We start from the raw sequence: 20,199 nt of genomic DNA, 5'->3' as shown, positions 1-20,199 counted from the left end.
AGTTTGTTTTATATTATATTAACCACTTCATACCCCTTCCTTACCAGGCCAATATTTCAGTTTTAGCAATGAGCCTAAGTGCAAATAACCAATTAATTTCTGAGCCGATTTACATGCATTTAAAGGGTTTCTGTCACCAGAATTAACCCCATTAAACTGGCTGACATTAGCGATGTGCTAATGTCAGCTGAACCTAATTCTCCTAATATCATGCTTATGGATGCCCCTGTTACTGCACAATTTTAACTTTGATGATATGCTTATTAGCCTCTAGGAGCAGTGGGGCGTTGCTCCTGCTACTAGAGGCTCTGTTCGCTCACCTCAAGTCACGCCCTACCGTCCTTGATTGACAGGGCCAGGCAGCGTTCGTCTCCTCCTGCTGGCCCTGTGTGCTGGGTAAATCTCGCGCCTGCGCAGTCCCAGCACACAGGACCAGCATAAGCAAAAATCATATTTAGCATGGCTGGATCTTAACAAGGTTCCAAGTAGAGCTTCAACATGCAACAAGAAGAAATGGGAGGAGTGTTGAGCGAACTTTTGTTTTAAGTTCGGCGTCTAAAGTTCGAGTTATCGAAGAGTCGCGTTATGGATTCCGCTACCACGGACATGGTCCGTGGTAGCAGAATCCTTAACGTGATTTTTCGATAACCTGAACTAGGGATCGACCGATTATCGGATTTACCGATATTATCGGCCGATATTCAGGATTTTGAACGCTATCGGTATCGGCATTTATTTTGCGGATATTCCGATAGCATATGGGGAACACAGATCACGCTGCTGACAGCGCTCTCCGTGTTCCCTCAGCAGCACAGGGGAGAAGGAAGCAGCGTCTCCCTCCCCCTGTACTGCTGCTGCCGCTGCAGCCAATAGGAGGACAGGGAACAGGAGGAGGGGAGGAGCTATGGCCACTGCGCCACCAATGAAGCTTAATCTCTCATTTATTCATATACAGGAGGCGGGAGCTGCAGGATCACATAGCCGGCTCCCGACCTCTATGAGCGGTAGCTGCGATCTGCGGTAGTTAACCCCTCAGGTGCCGCGGATCGCAGCTACTGCTCAGAGGTCGGGAGCCGGCTATGTGATTCTGCAGCCAGCTCCCGCCTCCAGTATATGAATAAATGAGGGAGGGGTTGTCCAAGTTATATTTATTGATGACCTATCCCCAGGATAGGTCATCAATATCAGATCGGAGGGTGTCCGACACCCGCACCCCCTCCGATCAGCTGTTTGAAGAGGAGACTCGCACGGTGTCAGCGCTGCCTCCTCTTCACTGTTTACCTTCTAGCCGTTGCATCTGCTGTGGTGAGCAGGTGTAATTACACCCAAGCTGTCCCATTCATTTCAATAGGAAGGCTTGGGTGTAATTACACCTGCTCACCACTGAAGATGCAACGGCTAGAAGGTAAACAGTGAAGAGGAGGCAGCGCTGACACCGTGCGAGTCTCCTCTTCAAACAGCTGATCGGAGGGGGTGCTGGGTCATCAAGAAATATAACTTGGACAACCCCTTTAATCTTCATTGGTGGCGCAGTGCGCGCCCCCCCCCAACCCCAGTATTAGACATTGGTGGCGCAGTGCGCCTCCCCCCCAAGCCCCCCCCCAGTATTAAGCATTGGTGGCGCAGTGCGCCCCTCCACAGGATCCCCTCCTCCTCCAATTGGAGCCCCAGCAGTGTAATGCTGGGGCTCCGATCGGTTACCATGGCAGCCAGGACGCTATTGAAGCCCTGGCTGCCATGGTAAGCTCCATGCTGCTGTGTGCACAAAGCACAGAGCAGCAGGGACAGTGTGAGCTCCTATTCACCCTGATCTCTATCAGGGTGAATAGGACAAGGGTTCTAGTCCCTAAGGGGGCTAAAAGTTAGTAAAAATAAAACACCAAAATATTACATATAAATGAAAAAGAAAGATTTACAACAAAAAAAATACACATTAACAATAAACATTAATTTTAAGCAGATTTGTGGGAATTTTTATTTATTTTTTTCAAAAATAAAAATTCCCAGAATATCGGTACAAATTATCGGCTATCGGCCTGAAAGTTCACAAATTATCGGTATCGGCCCTAAAAAATCAATATCGGTCGATCCCTAACCTGAACCCGAACTTTAGATGCCGAACTTAAAACAAAAGTTCGCTCAACACTAAATGGGAGTGAGACAAAACATTTTTTGAGCCTTCAATTTAATGAAAACAACAAATAAACTGAAACAGGCTGTTTTTCAGATGATCAAAAAACCCTAAACCCCCCCAAAACAGAAATCCAACTTCCAAACATGAACTCAGTAATGAGTAGCTCCGCCATTATTGTTTATCATTTCAAAAATTTGTTCCGGCATGCTTGATGACGTGAATGGGAACATTTCTCCAAGTGGTGAAGATGGCCGCACGAAGGCCATCTCCTGTCTGGAACCGTTGTCCATTTTTTGTAAACTTGCCATCCATCCCCAAAGGTTCTCAATTGGATTTATATCAGGGGAACATGCAGGATGGGCCAAAAGAGTGATGTTATTCTCCTGGAAGAAGTCCCTTGTCCTGCGGGCATTGTGTACTGTAGCGTTGTCCTGTTGAAAAACCCAGTCGTTACCACACAGACGAGGGCCCTCAGTCATGAGGAATGCTCTCTGCAACATCTGGACATAGCCAGCAGCCGTTTGACGCCCCTGCACTTCCTGAAGGTCCATTGTTTCCACTGAAGGAAAAAGCACCCCAGACCATTATGGCGCCCCCTCCACTGTGGCACGTAGAAAACATCTCAGGTGGGATCTGCTTGTCATGCCAGTAACATTGGAAACCATCAGGACCATGAAGGTTACATTTTTTCTCATCAGAGAATAAAACTTTCTTCCACCTTTGAATGTCCCATGTTTGATGCTCTCTTGCAAAGTCCAAACGAGCAGTTCTGTGGCGTTCAAGGACACGAGGTCTTTGAAGACGTTTTTTGTTTTTGAAGCCCTTCAGTCTCAGATGCTGTCTGATGGTTATGGGGCTGCAGTCAGCACCAGTAAGGGCCTTAATTTGGGTCGAGGATCGTCCAGTGTCTTGACAGATAGTCAATTGGATCCTCCGGCTCAGTGCTGATGACATCTTTTTGGGTCTTCCACTTGACTTTTTTGTTCCATAACCCTCAGGATCATTTAAGATAAATTCCAAATGACTGTCTTACTGTGTCCCACCTTAGCAGCGATGGCGCGCTGTGAGAGACCCTGCTTATGCAGTTCAACAACCCGACCACGTTCAAAAAGGGAGAGTTTTTTCGTCTTTGCCATCACAACGTGTGACTGCCTGACAGAAAATGACAATGAATCCACATCTTTGCACATATTTGGCCTTTTAAAGGCATGTGGTCCTAAAGTTTGGATCAGCTGAAAAATAGCCTGTTTTAGTTAATTCATTGTTTTCATATAATTGAATGCTCAAAAAATGTTTTGTCTCACTCTCATTTCTTCTTGTTGCATGTTGAAGTTCTACTTGGAACCTAAATGAAGATAGAAGATTACGTAATGAAAGGTCCTTTTGCAGGTCCTGAAAGAAGAAGAAAAAAGACGATGCCGGCTGCGTGAACAACAGGATTAGGTGAGTTATTTATGTTTTATTTTTTAACCCCTAAAGCCACATTTTAGTAACCATTCTGTATTAAGAATGCTATTATTTTCCCTTATAACCATGTTATAAGGGAAAATAATACAGTGAATAGGCTTTAATAGGGATGAGCAACCCCGGACCCCATCATCTCCTAGCAACCATGCATGAAAATTGCACCGCATCCGCACTTGCTTGCGGATGCTTGCGATTTTCACGCAGACCCATTCATTTCTATGGGGCCTGCTGCGATTTTCACGCAACGCACAAGTGATGCATGAAAATCACCGCTCATCTGCACAGCCCCTAAATTCGCCATTAGGCTGCTTTCACACGGTCAGTGTTTGGTCAGTGATTTCCATCAGTGATTGTGAGCCAAATCCAGGATTGGAGCCTCCACAAACATAAGGTATAAGGGAAAGATCTGCTCCTGTTCTATGTTTAGAACCGCGCCTGGTTTTGGCTCAAAATCCCTGATGAAAATAACTGACCGAACACTTATTATTAGGGTTGAGTGAATCGGGTTCGGATTGCTGTATCCGAACCTGATTCTTTTAAAAACTACCTTATATGGGCTCCGTCCTACTGTAAAATGTATGGCCTCCGAAGTTTCAGCAAATATCACTAGACTTACTTTGTCTCGCCTCGTAGGTTACTTTCACACTAGCACTTTTACTGGATCCGGCAGGGTTCAGCAAAAACGCTTCCGTTACTGATAATACAACCATCTGCATCCGTTATTAACAGATCCGGTTGTATTATCTGTAACATACCCAAGACGCATCGGTCATGAACCTCATTAAACGTCAATAAGGACAAATCCGTTTTCTATTGACTTGCATTGTGGGTCATGACGGATCCGTCTTGCTCCGCATCCCAGGACGGAAAGCAAACTGCAGCTCCGATATGAGAACGGAACGGAATGCATTTTGGAGCATTCCATTCTGTTCAGTAACGTTTTGTCCCCATTGACGAATGGGGACAAAACGGAAGCGTTTTTTTTCCGGTATTGAGACCATATGACGGATCTCAATACCAGAAAATATTAACGCTAGTGTGAAAGAAGCCTAAGACAAACTCAGCTTCGTGCCTCATTAACAAACCGAGTTCAGCTTCATATTTTGATACAGTAAGGGTCCATTCACACGACCGTATAAATGAATCTGCATCCAATCCGCAATTTTGCGGAACAGGTGCGGACCCATTCACTTCAATGTTCCGTTCCACGGCACCGCAAAAAATATAGAGCATTCTCTATATAACACCGGCCATGTGCAGTCCGCAAAATGCGTAACACACACAGCCGGTATCCGTGTTTTGCGGATCTGCAATTTGCCGACCGCAAAACACCTCCGGTTGTATGAATGCACCCTTAGGCTGGGTTCACATCAGGTTTTTCCCATACGTTTAATGTATACAAAAAACGTATACATTAGGGGACTTTCACACTAGCGGTTTTCTTTTCCGGCACTGAGTTCCGTCCTAAGGGCTCAATACCGGAAAAGAACTGATCAGTTTTATCCCCATGCATTCTGAATTAAGAGCAATCCGTTCAGGACGGAAATAATACCAAAGCATGCTACGGTTTTATCTCCGGACAAAAAAACTGAAGACTTGCCTGAATGCATTTTTTCCATAAGAATGTATTAGATCCGGCATTCAAAATACCGCAATGCCAGATCCGTCCTTTTGGTCTGCGGAGACCGGTAAAAATGTGAAAAAAATATATAACGGATCCGTTTCTCCTGATGACAAACGGACAGACGGATCCGTTCTTGCAATGCATTTGTAAGACGGATCCGTATCCGTCTACAAATGCTGTCTGTTTGCATGCAGATTGTTGGATCACTCTGCCGCAAGTGTGAAAGTAGCCTTAACCAGGCATGCTCAACCTGCAGCAGGGCATCGTGGGAGTTGTAGTTTTACAACAGCTGGAGGGCCGCAGGTTGAGCATGCCATACAGTGGCATCCATTCACCATAGAGTTCCATTGTAAAAAAATGAATAAAACGTATACTTTTTTTTTTTACCGGACTGTGCAGGATACATGAACGTGGAGTGCTGCGTTTTTGTATCCTTTTTTTTTGTAACATATATGTCAAATGGAGGCATAACACGTGATGTGAACCCAGCCTAATTTATGAGGAGGCCATACATTTTATAGTAGGATGGAGCCCATATTCTTAAAGGGGTTTTCCCATCTCAGTCAATGGGGGCATATCGCTAGGATTGTCTGATAGGTGCATACGCAGCTGTCCTCCATTCATTTCTACGGGGCCGCCAAAAATAGCCGAGCGCTGGCTCGGCTATTGCCGTCTGCCCCATAGAAATTAATGAGAGCGGGGGACGTGCATGCCCGATGCGCTCCCATTCACTTCCACTTGGTGGTGGACAGTCCCGGGGATTTCCTGGGGTCCTCCAGCCACAGTGGTCCCAGCTTCGTTCTCGTTGTAGGTGCGGGTCCCCGCGGTGGGACTATCAGACAATGGGGGCATATCCTAGTGATATGCCCCCATTGTATGTGATGGGAATACCCCTTTAAGGTGGTTTTTACAACGATCGGGTTCAGATACAGCAATAATTATTTATAAGGGATGAGCGAACGCCTGTTTCCAAGTCCGGCGTACAAGGTTCGGGTTCTGGAAGAATTCCATTATGGATTCCATCACATACCTTATGGTCCGTGGTAGCGGAATCCATAATGGCATTCTCAGATGACCCGAACCTTCTCATCCCTAATTAGAATCCTGTGCCAGGACACTAGGAGGAACGCATTACTGATGGAGCTGTAGCTATAACTATTACCACGTTCACCTCCTGCCAGTCACATGCCACCAGAGATGGAAGGTGCAATCACTATTCCTTTGCGGCGGAATGCAGTGGGCATCATGAGAAGACCCCGTCATCCGGTAAACACACCTGGCACCGACTCCTTCCCGCAGTTTCCTCCAGTCTCTCACACTTTCAGGCCTTCCCTCCAGCGAGGTCACGTGACCGGCGCGAGCTGTGATTGGAGGAGAGCAGTTCCGGGCAGGTCACAGGGAGGCACGTGCGTCTGTGAGAGATGCCGCTTCCTGCGTGCCTGTGAGCTACCGTCCTCCGTTCATGTCCGTGCTGCCGGGGACGCCATGGCTTGTTACTTCAGGAGAGCGATAGCGGAGCAGGTAGTGAGGCGTCCTTGTCCTTCTGACTGAGCCTGCGCGGTGCATTGTGGGAGACGTCAGACTTGTGAGGAGAGCACAATGTGGACTGCCCTTCTGGTTGACCTGTCATACACACAGCCCTTCTGGTTGACTCTAGTCAGCAGGGACAGACTGGGAACTTAAAGGGGTATTCCCATCACACACAATGGGGGAATATCGCTAGGGATTCCCGGGGTCTGTCCACCACCAAGCGCTGCTCCCATACAAGTGAAGGAGAGCGGTCCCATTCATTTCTGTGGGGCAGATGGAAATGGCTGAGCCAGCGTTTGGCTACTTTCGGTGGCCCCATTGAAATAAATGGAGGGTGGCTGCGCATGCGCAGTGCGCCCTCCATTCATTTCCCCGCTCCGTTCTTGTTGTAGGTACGGGTCCCAGAGATGGGACCTGCACCTATCAGACAATGGGGCATATCCTAGCAATATGCCCCCATTGTATGTGATGGTAAAACCCCTTTAAAGTGGCCCTGGAAAAAATACTAAAAGTGGAAGGCAGGGCCAGCAATACCAGATTGTGGCACATGATACCACCCCAACAGAGCCAAATACCACAGTGCATCACAAAATACATCCCCAAAAACTTCCACTGGCAGGCTGTGAGGAGGGCCCGGGCAGCCATCTGGGCATTGGCCCACAGGGACATTTCCTTGTAAGGTGGCGGTCTATGGCCAATCCGCCCCTGCTAGTCAGTAAACCAGCAGAATCCTGACTGGAATGATGAAGAAAACTGAAGTAATTAAAGGGCATCTGTCGGCAGATCTGTATCTATGAAACTGGCGGACCTGTTACATGTGTGCTTGGCAGCTGAAGGCATCACTGTTTGTCCCATGTTTATAAGTGTCCGCATTGCTGAGAAAAATGTCTTAATACATCCAAATAAGACTCTAGGAGCAACGGGGGTGTTGCCATTACACCTAAAGGCTCTGCTCTCTGCAGCTGTTATGCCTTGTTAACATTGAATGACTTTAGAAGTCAAGGACAAACATGATGATATTTTCACTGCCTTGTCCGGCAGGTGTAATAATAACACCCCCAGTGTTCCTAGAGACTCATTTACCCCCATTGTTCCTAGAGACTCATTTACATATATTTAAAGGCTATGTACACCTTGTGGATGCAATTTTTGTTTATGATTGCATTTTACTCATTTTTGGCTCAAAATTATCCATAAAATAATCCTTTATTAAAAATATTGAGCCATTCTGTCACAAAGTGTTAACAGTTTTTCTGTGTGACTGGTACTTTCGCTTTGTGCTGGTTATTTAATAACCCTTATCTATAACTACCTACAGGTTCTAAACACTTATTTAAGGCACATTTGTATCAGTAAGATAATGATTAAGTTGTAATGAGTGTTTATAATGTCAGAGAGCAGAGATAAGGAGTCCGACTGGTCTTGCTCTGATGGAAAAGACAGAAAAGCCACAGTCTGCTACTACAGAATCTTAGCTCTGTGCACAAAAAAGGATTCCATGTTGTTAATAAAGACCAATGAAAACATTTTAACTCAAAATAAGTACATTGCAATAATAAAATAAATTGCCCCCAAATGTGTACATAACCTTTAAACTTCATTTTCCTCAGCAATGCCGGCACATGTGAACATGGGACCTACACAGATGTCTTCAGCTGCCAAGTGCACATGTAACAGCTCAGTCAGATACATTGGTACAAATCTGCTAACAGGTGGTCTTTAATGTATTTACAGTAATGGAAATAGTGAGGTGCACATTGGTCATTTAAAGGGAACCTGTCACCAACATAATGGCCCCCCAACTGCCAGGAGTACATCAAAGCTCTGGTGGTCATGTCCTCAATGATGTTTATGTCCAATGGATAACTCTGGTACAAAACCAATTTATTTCCCCCATATGCAAATGGCCTGTGTGAAGTCATGGGGGCAGCAGTCTTGATGGTCCAAGGCAAGCTTGCTGCACCCCAGCGGTGAGCAGGTGTAATTACACCCAAGCCGTCCCGTTAATTTCAATGGTACGGATCGCTTCTATACACTTGTATAGGAACGATTCATACCATTGAAGTGAATTGGACACTCCTCCGTAGTGCTATCCACTGGTGGCAGCAGCATAGGGGGGAGGGAGGAACTGCTTCCTTCTCCCCTGTGCTGCTGAGGAGAACATGGCACGCGCTGAGAGCAGTTTGTGCCCTGTTCCCTAACAAATACTAGGTCGCGCAGCCTAGTATCGGTAAATAGTAAGACCCGGTATCGTATCGATCAGAGTCGAAAAGTATCAAAACTTCGATACCCGATGCATGGCGAATCCTAGCGATGGCAAATCCTAGCGATGTGTTATCAGTGTCCCTTTATCAGTTTATCTGATCTTATTACTCTGCATATGTTACATTTTCAGTAGGGTCCGCCAAGTAGGGGAGAGTTCACATCGCAGTTATTTTTCGCTTTCTGATCTGTCGGATGAACAGAAAAAAAACAAAAACAGGATCCTGTAAAAAAAAAAAAAAAAAAGTGGCTCCTGTACATCAGTTATGCACATTTGGTATCCGTTTGAGGCATTTTCATTTGAGATCCCTTTTTTTTTAGACTGAAAAAAAAAAAAAGTCCTGATGGATCAGAAGAACGGAAAATTAAACTGTGATGTGAACGCTCCCTTAGATCTACAATGTATATACAGTTGCAAGAAAAAGTATGTGAACCCTTTGGAATGATATTGATTTCTGCACAAATTGGTCATAAAATGTGATCTGATCTTTAAGTCACAACAATAGACAATCACAGTCTGCTTAAACTAATAACACACAAAGAATTAAATGTTAACATGTTTCTATTGAGCACCCCCATGTAAACATTCACAGTGCAGGTGGATAAAGTATGTGAACCCCTAGACTAATGACATCTCCAAGAGCTAATTAGAGTGAGGTGTCAGCCAACTGGAGTCCAATCAATGAGATGAGATTGGAGGTGTAGGTTACAGATGCCCTGCCCTATAAAAAAACACACACCAGTTCTGGGTTTGCTTTTCACAAGAAGCATTGCCTGATGTGAATGATGCCTCGCACAAAAGAGCTCTCAGAAGACCTACGATTAAGAATTGTTGACTTGCATAAAGCTGGAAAGGGTTATAAAAGTATCTCCAAAAGCCTTGCTGTTCATCAGTCCACGGTAAGACAAATTGTCTATAAATGGAGAAAGTTTAGCACTGCTACTACTCTCCCTAGGAGCGGCCGTCCTGTAAAGATGACTGCAAGAGCACAGCGCAGACTGCTCAAAAGTCTCTGGCATATGCTAACATCCCTGTGAGCGAATCTACGATACGTAAAACACTAAATAAGAATGGATTTCATGGGCGGATACCACAGAGGAAGCCACTGATGTCCAAAAAAACATTGCTGCATGTTTACAGTTTGCGCAAGAGCTCCTGGATGTTCCGCAGCAGTACTGGCAAAATATCCTGAGGACAGATGAAACCAAAATTGAGTTGTTTGGAAGAAACACACAACACTATGTGTGGAGAAAAAGAGGCACAACACACCAACATCAAAACCTCATCCCAACTGTGAAGTATGGTGGTGGGGGCATCATGGTTTGGGGCTGCTTTGCTGCGTTATGGCCTGGATGGATTGCTATCATCGAAGGATAAATGAATTCCCAAATTTATCAAGACATTTTGCAGGACAACTTAAGGCGATCTGTCCACCAGCTGAAGCTCAACAGAAGATGGGTGTTGCAACAGGACAATGACCCAAAGCATTAGAAGTAAACCAACAACAGAATGGCTTAAACAGAAGAAAATACGCCTTCTGGAGTGGCCCAGTCAGAGTCCTGACCTCAACCCAATTGAGATGCTGTGGCATGACCTCAAGAAAGCGATTCACACCAGACATCCAAGAATATTGCTGAACTGAAACAGTTCTGTAAAGAGGAATGGTCAAGAATTACTCCTGACCGTTGTGCACTTCTGATCTGCAACTACAGGAAACGTTTGGTTGAAGTTATTTCTGCCGAAGGAGGTTCAACCAGTTATTAAATCCAAGGGTTCACATAATATTTCCACCTGCACTGTGAATGTTTACATGGGGTGTTCAATAAAAACATGGTAACATTTAATTCTTTGTGTGTTATTAGTTTAAGCAGCCTGTGATTGTCTATTGTTGTGACTTAGATGAAGATCAGAGCACATTTTATGACCAATTTGTGCAGAAATCCATATCCTTCCAAAGGGTTCACATACTTTTTCTTGCAACTGTATAAAGGCTCTTGCACACGGCCATGGTTTTTGTCAGCTTTTTTGCGGGTCAGATGTGCATCCGTTAATTTTAATGGTGCTGCACGGACGCGTGGATGTGGACAGCACACAGAATGCTGTCCACATCCACGCATCCTTTCCGCGTCCCATTCTTGTCTGTTTTGCGGCCAGGAATAGGCAATTCTAGCAGAGAGCAGGACGTATCATTGTGCAAAATGTGGAACACACACGGGCGGTATCTGTGTTTTGTCGATCCACAATTTGTAGACCGCAGAAACGGCTCCTGCCGTGTGTATGAGCCTAACTCTGAACCAGTCCTCTTGCTCGCCGTAGGTTTCACACGCTGTGGGACTGCCACCAGAAAAAATACTCCACCATGTTCATGCAATTCCAGTCCACAGGAGACGGTAAGATAACTTAATTTTTTATTCTTCATATGCGTACATCCACACATGACAGAAAATTTCTGTTAAGGGTTTTGTAGCAGATGCCTATGCACATTGTTTTAAATGCACACTGCATGTCAGTCTCCAGGGTGAGATTTGTAACCATGCAATACATTTTGTTACTACTGTAATACACTGTGACTTTTCCACCCACAAATACAGATGGAGTGTCCGCAGTTGTATTCTCTGTGTGAACAAACCCCCTTTGTGATATACTGTATAATAATGAGTAGGTCCCCCCTCATGCCGCTATTGCAGCATGGACTCCACAAGACTTCTGAAGGTGACTTTCACAGCAGATACAGTAAATGGAGTCTGTCAGCATTTCTGACCTTTCAAAACTGCTGCTAGTACTTACCGTAATAGGTGGGGTGCAAAGCAGGTAAAAAATATACCTAGGTGGATGGTCATACTATTTGTATGACGAGAAAAAAAAAGATTTTAATCTTCCTTGCACCACGATGCAAAGTCCCAATTTTCTACTTTCTAAGGCTACTTTGAAACTTGCGGCAGAGTGATCCGGCAAGCAGTTCCATCACCGGAAATCTGTATGCAAATAGACAGCAGATGCATTGCAAGAACGGATCCGTCTGTCCGTTTGTCATACGGACAAACTGATCAGTTTCTATTTATTTATTTTCACATTTTTAATGGTCCGGAAGGACGGATACTGCATTGCGGTATTTTTTATGCCAGATCCGGCACTAATACATTTCAATGTAAATTAATGCCGGATCCAGCATTCCGGCAAGTGTTCCGGAATTTTGGACGGAGAAAAAAACGCAGCATGCTGCGGTATTATCTCTGTCCTGAAAAGTCAAAAAGACTGAACTGAAGACATCCTGATGCATCCTGAACGGAATGCATGGGGATACAACTTATCAGTTCTTTTCCGGTATTGAGCCCCTAGGACAGAACTCTATGCCGGAAAAGAAAAACGCTAGTGTGAAAGTACCCTTACTGTGAAGTGCCCTGGACTCTTTGCACTGAACACTCCTCGCTCCACCTTTCTTAAATGACCCTCTCATTCCAGATAACCAGCACTCAAGAGGGGACTTACAGTGGGGTCCACCAGGATCTGTCCAACACTTTATGAGAAAAACTGTGCTACGTACTGCTCATTAGCTTCCGACCAAATTTTTTTTTAACAGGAGCAGGAACATAGGCAATTTTTTTCTTTTGACTATGACCATCGGGGTTATTGGCTCCAAGTCTAGAGGACCCTTTTAACCACTTCAGCCCCGCTAGGTGAAACCCCCTTCATGACCAGAGCACTTTTTACACTTCGGCACTACACTCCTTTCACCGTTTATCGCTCGGTCATGCAACTTACCACCCAAATGAATTTTACCTCCTTTTCTTCTCACTAATGGAGCTTTCATTTGGTGGTATTTCATTGCTGCTGACATTTTTAATTTTTTTGTTATTAATCAAAATGTAACGATTTTTTTGCAAAAAAATGACATTTTTCACTTTCAGCTGTAAAATTTTGCAAAAAAACGACATCCATATATAAATTTTGAGCCAAATTTATTGTTCTACATGTCTTTGATAATAAAAAAAAATGTTTGGGCAAAAAAAAAATGGTTTGGGTAAAAGTTATAGCGTTTACAAACTATGGTACAAAAATGTGAATTTCCGCTTTTTGAAACAGCTCTGATTTTCTGAGCACCTGTCATGATTCCTGAGGTTCTACAATGCCCAAACAGTAGAAAAACCCCACAAATGACCCCATTTCGGAAAGTAGACACCCTAAGGTATTCGCTGATGGGCATAGTGAGTTCATAGAACTTTTTATTTTTTGTCACAAGTTAGCGGAAAATGATGATGATTTTTTTCTTTTTTTTTTTTTCTTACAAAGTCTCATATTCCGCTAACTTGTGACAAAAAATAAAAAATTCTAGGAACTCACCATGCCCCTCACGGAATACCTTGGGGTGTCTTCTTTCCAAAATGGGGTCACTTGTGGGGTAGTTATACTGCCCTGGCAATTTAGGGGCCCAAATGTGTGAGAAGAACTTTGCAATCAAAATGTGTAAAAAATGACCGGTGAAATCCGAAAGGTGCACTTTGGAATATGTGCCCCTTTGCCCACCTTGGCATCAAAAAAGTGTCACACATCTGGTATCGCCGTACTCAGGAGAAGTTGGGGAATGTGTTTTGGGGTGTCATTTTACATATACCCATGCTGGGTGAGAGAAATATCTTGGCAAAAGACAACTTTTCCCATTTTTTTATACAAAGTTGGCATTTGACCAAGATATTTCTCTCACCCAGCATGGGTATATGTAAAATGACACCCCAAAACACATTCCCCAACTTCTCCTGAGTACGGCGATACCAGATGTGTGACACTTTTTTGCAGCCTAGATCCGCAAAGGTGCCCACATTCCTTTTAGGAGGGCATTTTTAGACATTTGGATCCCAGACTTCTTCTCACGCTTTAGGGCCCCTAAAAAGCCAGGGCAGTATAAATACCCCACATGTGACCCCACTTTGGAAAGAAGACACCCCAAGGTATTTAATGAGGGGCCTGGCAAGTTCATAGAAATATTTTTTTTTTTCGCATAAGTTAGCGGAAATTGATTTTTTTTTGTTTTTTCTCACAAAGTCTCACTTTCCGCTAACTTAGGACAAAAATTTAAATCTTTCATGGACTCAATATGCCCCTCAGCAAATACCTTGGGGTGTCTTCTTTCCAAAATGGGGTCAGTTGTGGGGTGTTTGTACTGCCCTGGCATTTGAGGGTCTCCGCAATCATTACATGTATGGCCAGCATTAGGAGTTTCTGCTATTCTCCTTATATTGAGCATACAGGTAATGAGACTTTTTTTTCCGTTCAGCCTCTGGGCTGAAAGAAAAAAATGAACGGCACAGATTTCTTCATTCGCATTAATCAATGTGGATGAAAAAATCTCTGCCAAAAAAAAAAAATGGAGGGGAAAGGCGTCTGCCAGGACATAGGAGCTCCGCCCTACATCCATACCCACTTAGCTCGTATGCCCTGGCAAACCAGATTTCTCCGTTCGCATCAATCGATGTGGATGAATAAATCATTGCCGGGATTTTATTTTTTTTTTTATATATATACAAAGTGTTTGCCAAAGCATAGGAACGCCGCCTCCTCCTCAGCTCGTATGCCTCGGCAAACGTATCTGTCACTGCAGAGGAGAAAATCCCGTCTTGCAGCGCCGCATACACCGACTTGCGTGTAATCTGACAGCAGCGCAATGCTTCTGTCAGAATGCACATCGGTGCTGCAGCTAGTAGATCGGTTGGTCCACCTGGAAGGTAAAAAGACAAAAAAAAAAAAAAGAAAAAACCAGGCCACAACGCAATAATTTTATTAACTTTGGAACAGAACATGTAACTTTAACTTTTTGAACTAAACATTAACGTGTTTGCTTACTGGTGTTTTTTTTTTTTTGTTTTTTTACCTTTATAGAACAAACCTCTCCTTCCCTATGGGTCAATGTGCAAAGCGCAAATCGCCCAAAGATGTGGCGAAGTGCGTTATGCACTTTGTCCCATGTGAAAGGAGACGTTTGCAGCAGCTGTGAGTGAATGGGCCCTAATAGCCCTGTGTGCCTGTCCTGGTGAGATGATCCCTATGCTAATAGTGTACCTGTGAGTGGTACTTCCGGAAACACTCTCCAAAGCATAGGGCAGGGTGGTCCGGACAGTCAGGACAGAAATAGCGGGTGTCACGCCTTATTCCACTCCTGCTACAGACACGACATTTTTTTCGGGGTGGCGGTCGGTTTGAGGTACCAGGAACGACACTGGGGAAGTGTCGCTCGTGTAGACGGCTAACTACACTGGTGGATGGGGCCACGGAACCTCCTGGATTCGTATTCTGACCCGCTGGATTCATCAGATGAGGGTTCCCACTCCTCATCCGACTGGGTCAGAAGCCTGTAGGCCTCTTCAGAAGAATACCCCCTGTTAGACATGTGGGCAACTAAATTTAGGGGTATTCCCTGAGACTACCCAAGAAAAAAAAAGCAAGCCTGTCTTACAAAGGGGAGGCTAGCGAAGTACCGGAGGCCGCTGCGGTTGATAAAAAATATCAAAACTGATTTTTTTATCGCCGCAGTGCGTGTAAAGTGAATGTGCAGTGTCACTGCGGTGGGGCGGGCGTGGGCGAACGCACGTGTGGGCGACCGATCAGCCCTGATCGGGCAAACACTGCGTTTTGGGTGGAGGGCGAACTAAAGTGACACTAGTACTATTATAGATCTGACCGTGATCAGTTTTGATCACTTTCAGATACTATAAAAGTACAAATGCTGATTAGCGATACGCTAATCAGCGAATAACGGACTGCGGTGCGGTGGGCTGGGCGCTAACTGATCGCTAACTACCTAACCAAGGGACCTAAACTATACCTAAAACCTAACGGTCAATACCAGTGAAAAAAAAAAAAGTGACAGTTTGCACTGATCACTTTTTTTTCTTTTCACTAGTGATTGACAGGGGGCAAGAAGGGGTGATCAAAGGGTTAATTGGGTGCTGGGAGGTGATCTGGGGGCTAAGTGTACTGTAGTGGGTACTCACAGTGATGATGTGCTCCTCTCCTGGAACCAACCGACCAAAAGAAGGAGCAGAGGAGCACAGCAGCCATATAACCCCATCATATTTACGAATATGTGGGGTTAAATGGCTGCTGATTGGATTTTTTGAAAATCATCAACCTGCCAGCCAATGATCGTGGCCGGCAGGTTGATGACGAACTTCTTCTTTGAATTTTGCCGGCCCGCGATGCGCATGCGCGGGCCGGCATACCCGGAAATCTCGCGTCTCGCGAGAGGACGCACCGGCGCGTCCACCCAGAACAGCACGACCACCGCGAAGACGCAATCCTGCGTACGGCGGTCGTGAGGAGGTTAAGGGCCATTCCTTGTGCTGAAGTTCCTTTCCAAGATCAGATTACAGTTATGAAACATAGGGTAATTGCTTCATACAGTAAATAGTAAGACAGGGTGACTTAAAGGGAACCTGTTATCGACTTTGTGCTGCCCATACTAATGGCAGAAAAAAGTAGAGACAGGTGAGTTGATTTCAGCGGTCTGTCATTTATCAGTTAAAAGTAAGTGGTTGCCGAGAACCAACATCACAATCATTGCAGACTGGGCCTGGAAAAGAGTCCTGACCACCTGAGAAGAGTCCTGGTTATTCATGGTCTCCTGCTCTCCTGCCCACCTACTGATGACTGACAGGCTTCTACCTAGTTTTCTCCCTTTCTCTCTAGGAGAGAACTGCCAACCATCAGCAGATGGGTGAGAGAGCAGGAGATTAGGAATAACCAGGACTCTTCTCAGGTAGATTTGATTCTTTTTAAGGCCTGGGCTGCAATGATTATGATGCTGGTTCTCAGCAAACCGCTTACTTTTAGCTCAAGAGTGACACACCGCTGACATCAGCATTTCTGTCACTATTTTATGCTGCCCTTACAGTCAGCATAAAGTTAATGATGGGTTCCTTTAAAAGTGGGGAAGATCAGTTGAATTAAATTTAGGCTCCCCATGATGTTTGTGAGAACACCGGGCCCATGATTATTGCAGGGATTGCATAATTTGCAGGTGAACATAGCTGGACCTAATAGGTGAGGAATTATAAAGTTCCCTGCAAGTGTTAAATTATTTTTATTTTTTTAAATGCCCTTGTTATGTGGGGGAATAAAATAAATCTAATATATAAAGCTAAGTGTATGTATGTATGTATGTCAGTTAACCACTTAAGGACCACAGGTTTATACCCCCCTAGTGACCAGGCCCTTTTTTACAAATCGGCACTCCACAACTTTAGCGGTTTATTGCTCGGTCATGCAACTTACCACCCAAATAAATTTTACCTTCTTTTCTTCTCACTAATAGAGCTTTCCTTTGGTGGTATTTCATTGCTGCTGACATTTTTACTTTTTTTGTTATTAATCGAAATTTAACGATTTTTTTTGCAAAAAAATGAAATTTTTCACTTTCAGTTGTAAAATTTTGCAAAAAAAACGACATCCATATATAAATTTTTCGCTAAATTTATTGTTCTACATGTCTTTGATTAAAAAAAAATGTTTGGGTAAAAAAAAAATGGTTTGGGTAAAAGTTATAGCGTTTACAAACTATGGTACAAAAATGTGAATTTCCGCTTTTTGAAGCAGCTCTGACTTTCTGAGCACCTGTCATGTTTCCTGAGGTTCTACAATGCCCAGACAGTAGAAACCCCCCACAAATGACCCCATTTCGGAAAGTAGACACCCTAAGGTATTCGCTGATGGGCATAGTGAGTTCATAGAACTTTTTATTTTTTGTCACAAGTTAGCGGAAAATGATGATTTATTTTTATTTTTATTTTTTTTCTTACAAAGTCTCATATTCCACTAACTTGTGACAAAAAATAAAAACTTCCATGAACTCACTATGCCCATCACGAAATACCTTGGGGTGTCTTCTTTCCAAAATGGGGTCACTTGTGGGGAAGTTATACTGCCCTGGCATTCTAGGGCCCCTAATGTGTGGTTAGTAGTTTGAAATCAAAATGTGTAAAAAATGGCCTGTGAAATCCGAAAGGTGCTCTTTGGAATGTGTGCCCCTTTGCCCACCTAGGCGGCAAAAAAGTGACACACATCTGGTATCACCGTACTCAGAAGAAGTTGGGGAATGTGTTTTGGGGTGTCATTTTACATATACCCATGCTGTGTGAGAGAAATATCTTGGCAAAAGACAACTTTTCCCATTTTTTTATACAAAGTTGGCATTTGACCAAGATATTTATCTCACCCAGCATGGGTATATGTAAAATGACACCCCAAAACACATTGCCCAACTTCTCCCGAGTACGGCGATACTAGATGTGTGACACTTTTTTGCAGCCTAGGTGGGCAAAGGGGCACACATTCCAAAGAGCACCTTTAGGATTTCACCGGCCATTTTTTACAGATTTTGATTTCGAACTACTTCGCACACATTAGGGCCCCTAAATTGCCAGGGCAGTATAACTACCCCACAAGTGACCCCATTTTGGAAAGAAGACACCCCAAGGTATTCCGTGAGGGGCATGGCGAGTTCCTGGAATTTTTTATTTTTTGTCACAAGTTAGTGGAATATGAGACTCTGTAAGAAAAAAAAAAAAAAAAAAATCATCATTTTCCGCTAACTTGTGACAAAAAATTATAGGAACTCGCCATGCCCCTCACGGAATACCTTGGGGTGTCTTCTTTCCAAAATGGGGTCACTTGTGGGGTAGTTATACTGCCCTGGCATTCTAGGGGCCCTAATGTGTGGTAAGTAGTTTGAAATCAAAATGTGTAAAAAATTACCTGTGAAATCCGAAAGGTGCACTTTGGAATATGTGCCCCTTTGCCCACCTAGGCGGCAAAAAAGTGACACACATCTGGTATCGCCGTACTCAGGAGAAGTTGGGGAATGTGTTTTGGGGTGTCATTTTACATATACCCATGCTGGGTGAGAGAAATATCTCTGCAAAAGACAACTTTTCCCATTTTTTTATACAAAGTTGGCATTTGACCAAGATATTTTTCTCACCCAGCATGGGTATATGTAAAATGACACCCCAAAACACATTGCCCAACTTCTCCTGAGTACGGCGATACCAGATGTGTGACACTTTTTTGCAGCCTAGATGCGCAAAGGGGCCCAAATTCCTTTTAGGGGGGCATTTTTAGACATTTGGATCCAGACTTCTTCTCACGGTTTCAGGCCCCTAAAATGCCAGGGCAGTATAAATACCCCACATGTGACCCCATTTTGGAAAGAAGACACCCCAAAGTATTCAATGAGGGGCCTGGCGAGTTCATAGAATTTTTATTTTTTTTGCATAAGTTAGTGGAAATTGATTTTTTTTTTGTTTTTTTTCTCACAAAGTCTCACTTTCCGCTAACTTAGGACAAAAATTTCAATCTTTCATGGACTCAATATGCCCCTCACGGAATACCTTGGGGTGTCTTCTTTCTGAAATGGGGTCACATGTGGGGTATTTATACTGCCCTGGCTTTTTAGGGGCCCTAAAGCGTGAGAAGAAGTCTGGAATATAAATGTCTAAAAATGTTACGCATTTGGATTCTGTGAGTGGTATGGTGAGTTCATGTGAGATTTTATTTTTTGACACAAGTTAGTGGAACATGAGACTTTGTAAGAAAAAAAATATATATATATTTCCGCTAACTTGGGCCAAAAAAAATTCTGAATGGAGCCTTACAGGGGGGTGATCAGGGAGTGTATATGGGGTGATCACCCCCCTGTCACTGATCACCCCTATGTCATTGATCACCCCTCTGAAAGGCTCCATTCAGACGTCCATATGTTTTTTACGGATCCACGGATACATAGATCGGAACCGCAAAACACATACGGACGTCTGAATGGAGCCTTACATGGTGGTAATCAATGACAGGGGGGTGATCAGGGAGTGTATATGGGGTGATCACCCCTCTGTCATTGATCACCCCCCTGTAAGGCTCCATTCAGACGTCCGTATGCGTTTTGCGGATCCGATCCATGGATGCGTGGATCCGTAAAACACATGCAGACGTCTGAATGGAGCCTTACAGGGGGGTGATCAATGACAGGGGGTGATCAGGGAGTGTATATGAGGTGATCACCCCCCTGTCACTGATTACCCCCCTGTAAGGCTCCATTCAGACGTCCGTATGCGTTTTGCGGATCCGATCCATGGATGCGTGAATCCGTAAAACACATGCAGACGTCTGAATGGAGCCTTACAGGGGGGTGATCAT

At 44.3% G+C, this 20,199-nt stretch overlaps 2 protein-coding genes across 4 annotated transcripts in view; one reads left to right on the top strand and one right to left on the bottom strand.

Moving 5' to 3' along the window:
* ORC3 (origin recognition complex subunit 3) overlaps positions 1 to 6,613 on the bottom strand; it is a 57,659-nt gene extending 51,046 nt beyond the window's left edge. Inside the window, exon 1 of one of the 3 annotated variants that reach the window (XM_044292478.1) lies at positions 6,502 to 6,613. The gene's annotated coding sequence lies outside the window, so the exon portion shown is untranslated. Of the gene's footprint in view, positions 1 to 6,387 lie in introns of all 3 variants that reach the window. The other 2 variants (XM_044292480.1, XM_044292479.1) reach the window with 2 other exon arrangements.
* Positions 6,411 to 20,199, top strand: part of RARS2 (arginyl-tRNA synthetase 2, mitochondrial) — a 70,188-nt gene continuing 56,399 nt past the window's right edge. The window contains exons 1-2 of the mRNA XM_044292482.1: positions 6,411 to 6,746; positions 11,335 to 11,408. Of these exons, the coding sequence (XP_044148417.1) occupies positions 6,411 to 6,746; positions 11,335 to 11,408 (410 nt within the window). The remainder of the gene's footprint in view (positions 6,747 to 11,334; positions 11,409 to 20,199) is intronic.

The sequence above is a fragment of the Bufo gargarizans genome, chromosome 4 (genome assembly GCF_014858855.1).
Source record: "Bufo gargarizans isolate SCDJY-AF-19 chromosome 4, ASM1485885v1, whole genome shotgun sequence".
NCBI lineage: Eukaryota > Metazoa > Chordata > Amphibia > Anura > Bufonidae > Bufo > Bufo gargarizans.
This window is presented reverse-complemented; position numbering and strand designations above follow the sequence as displayed.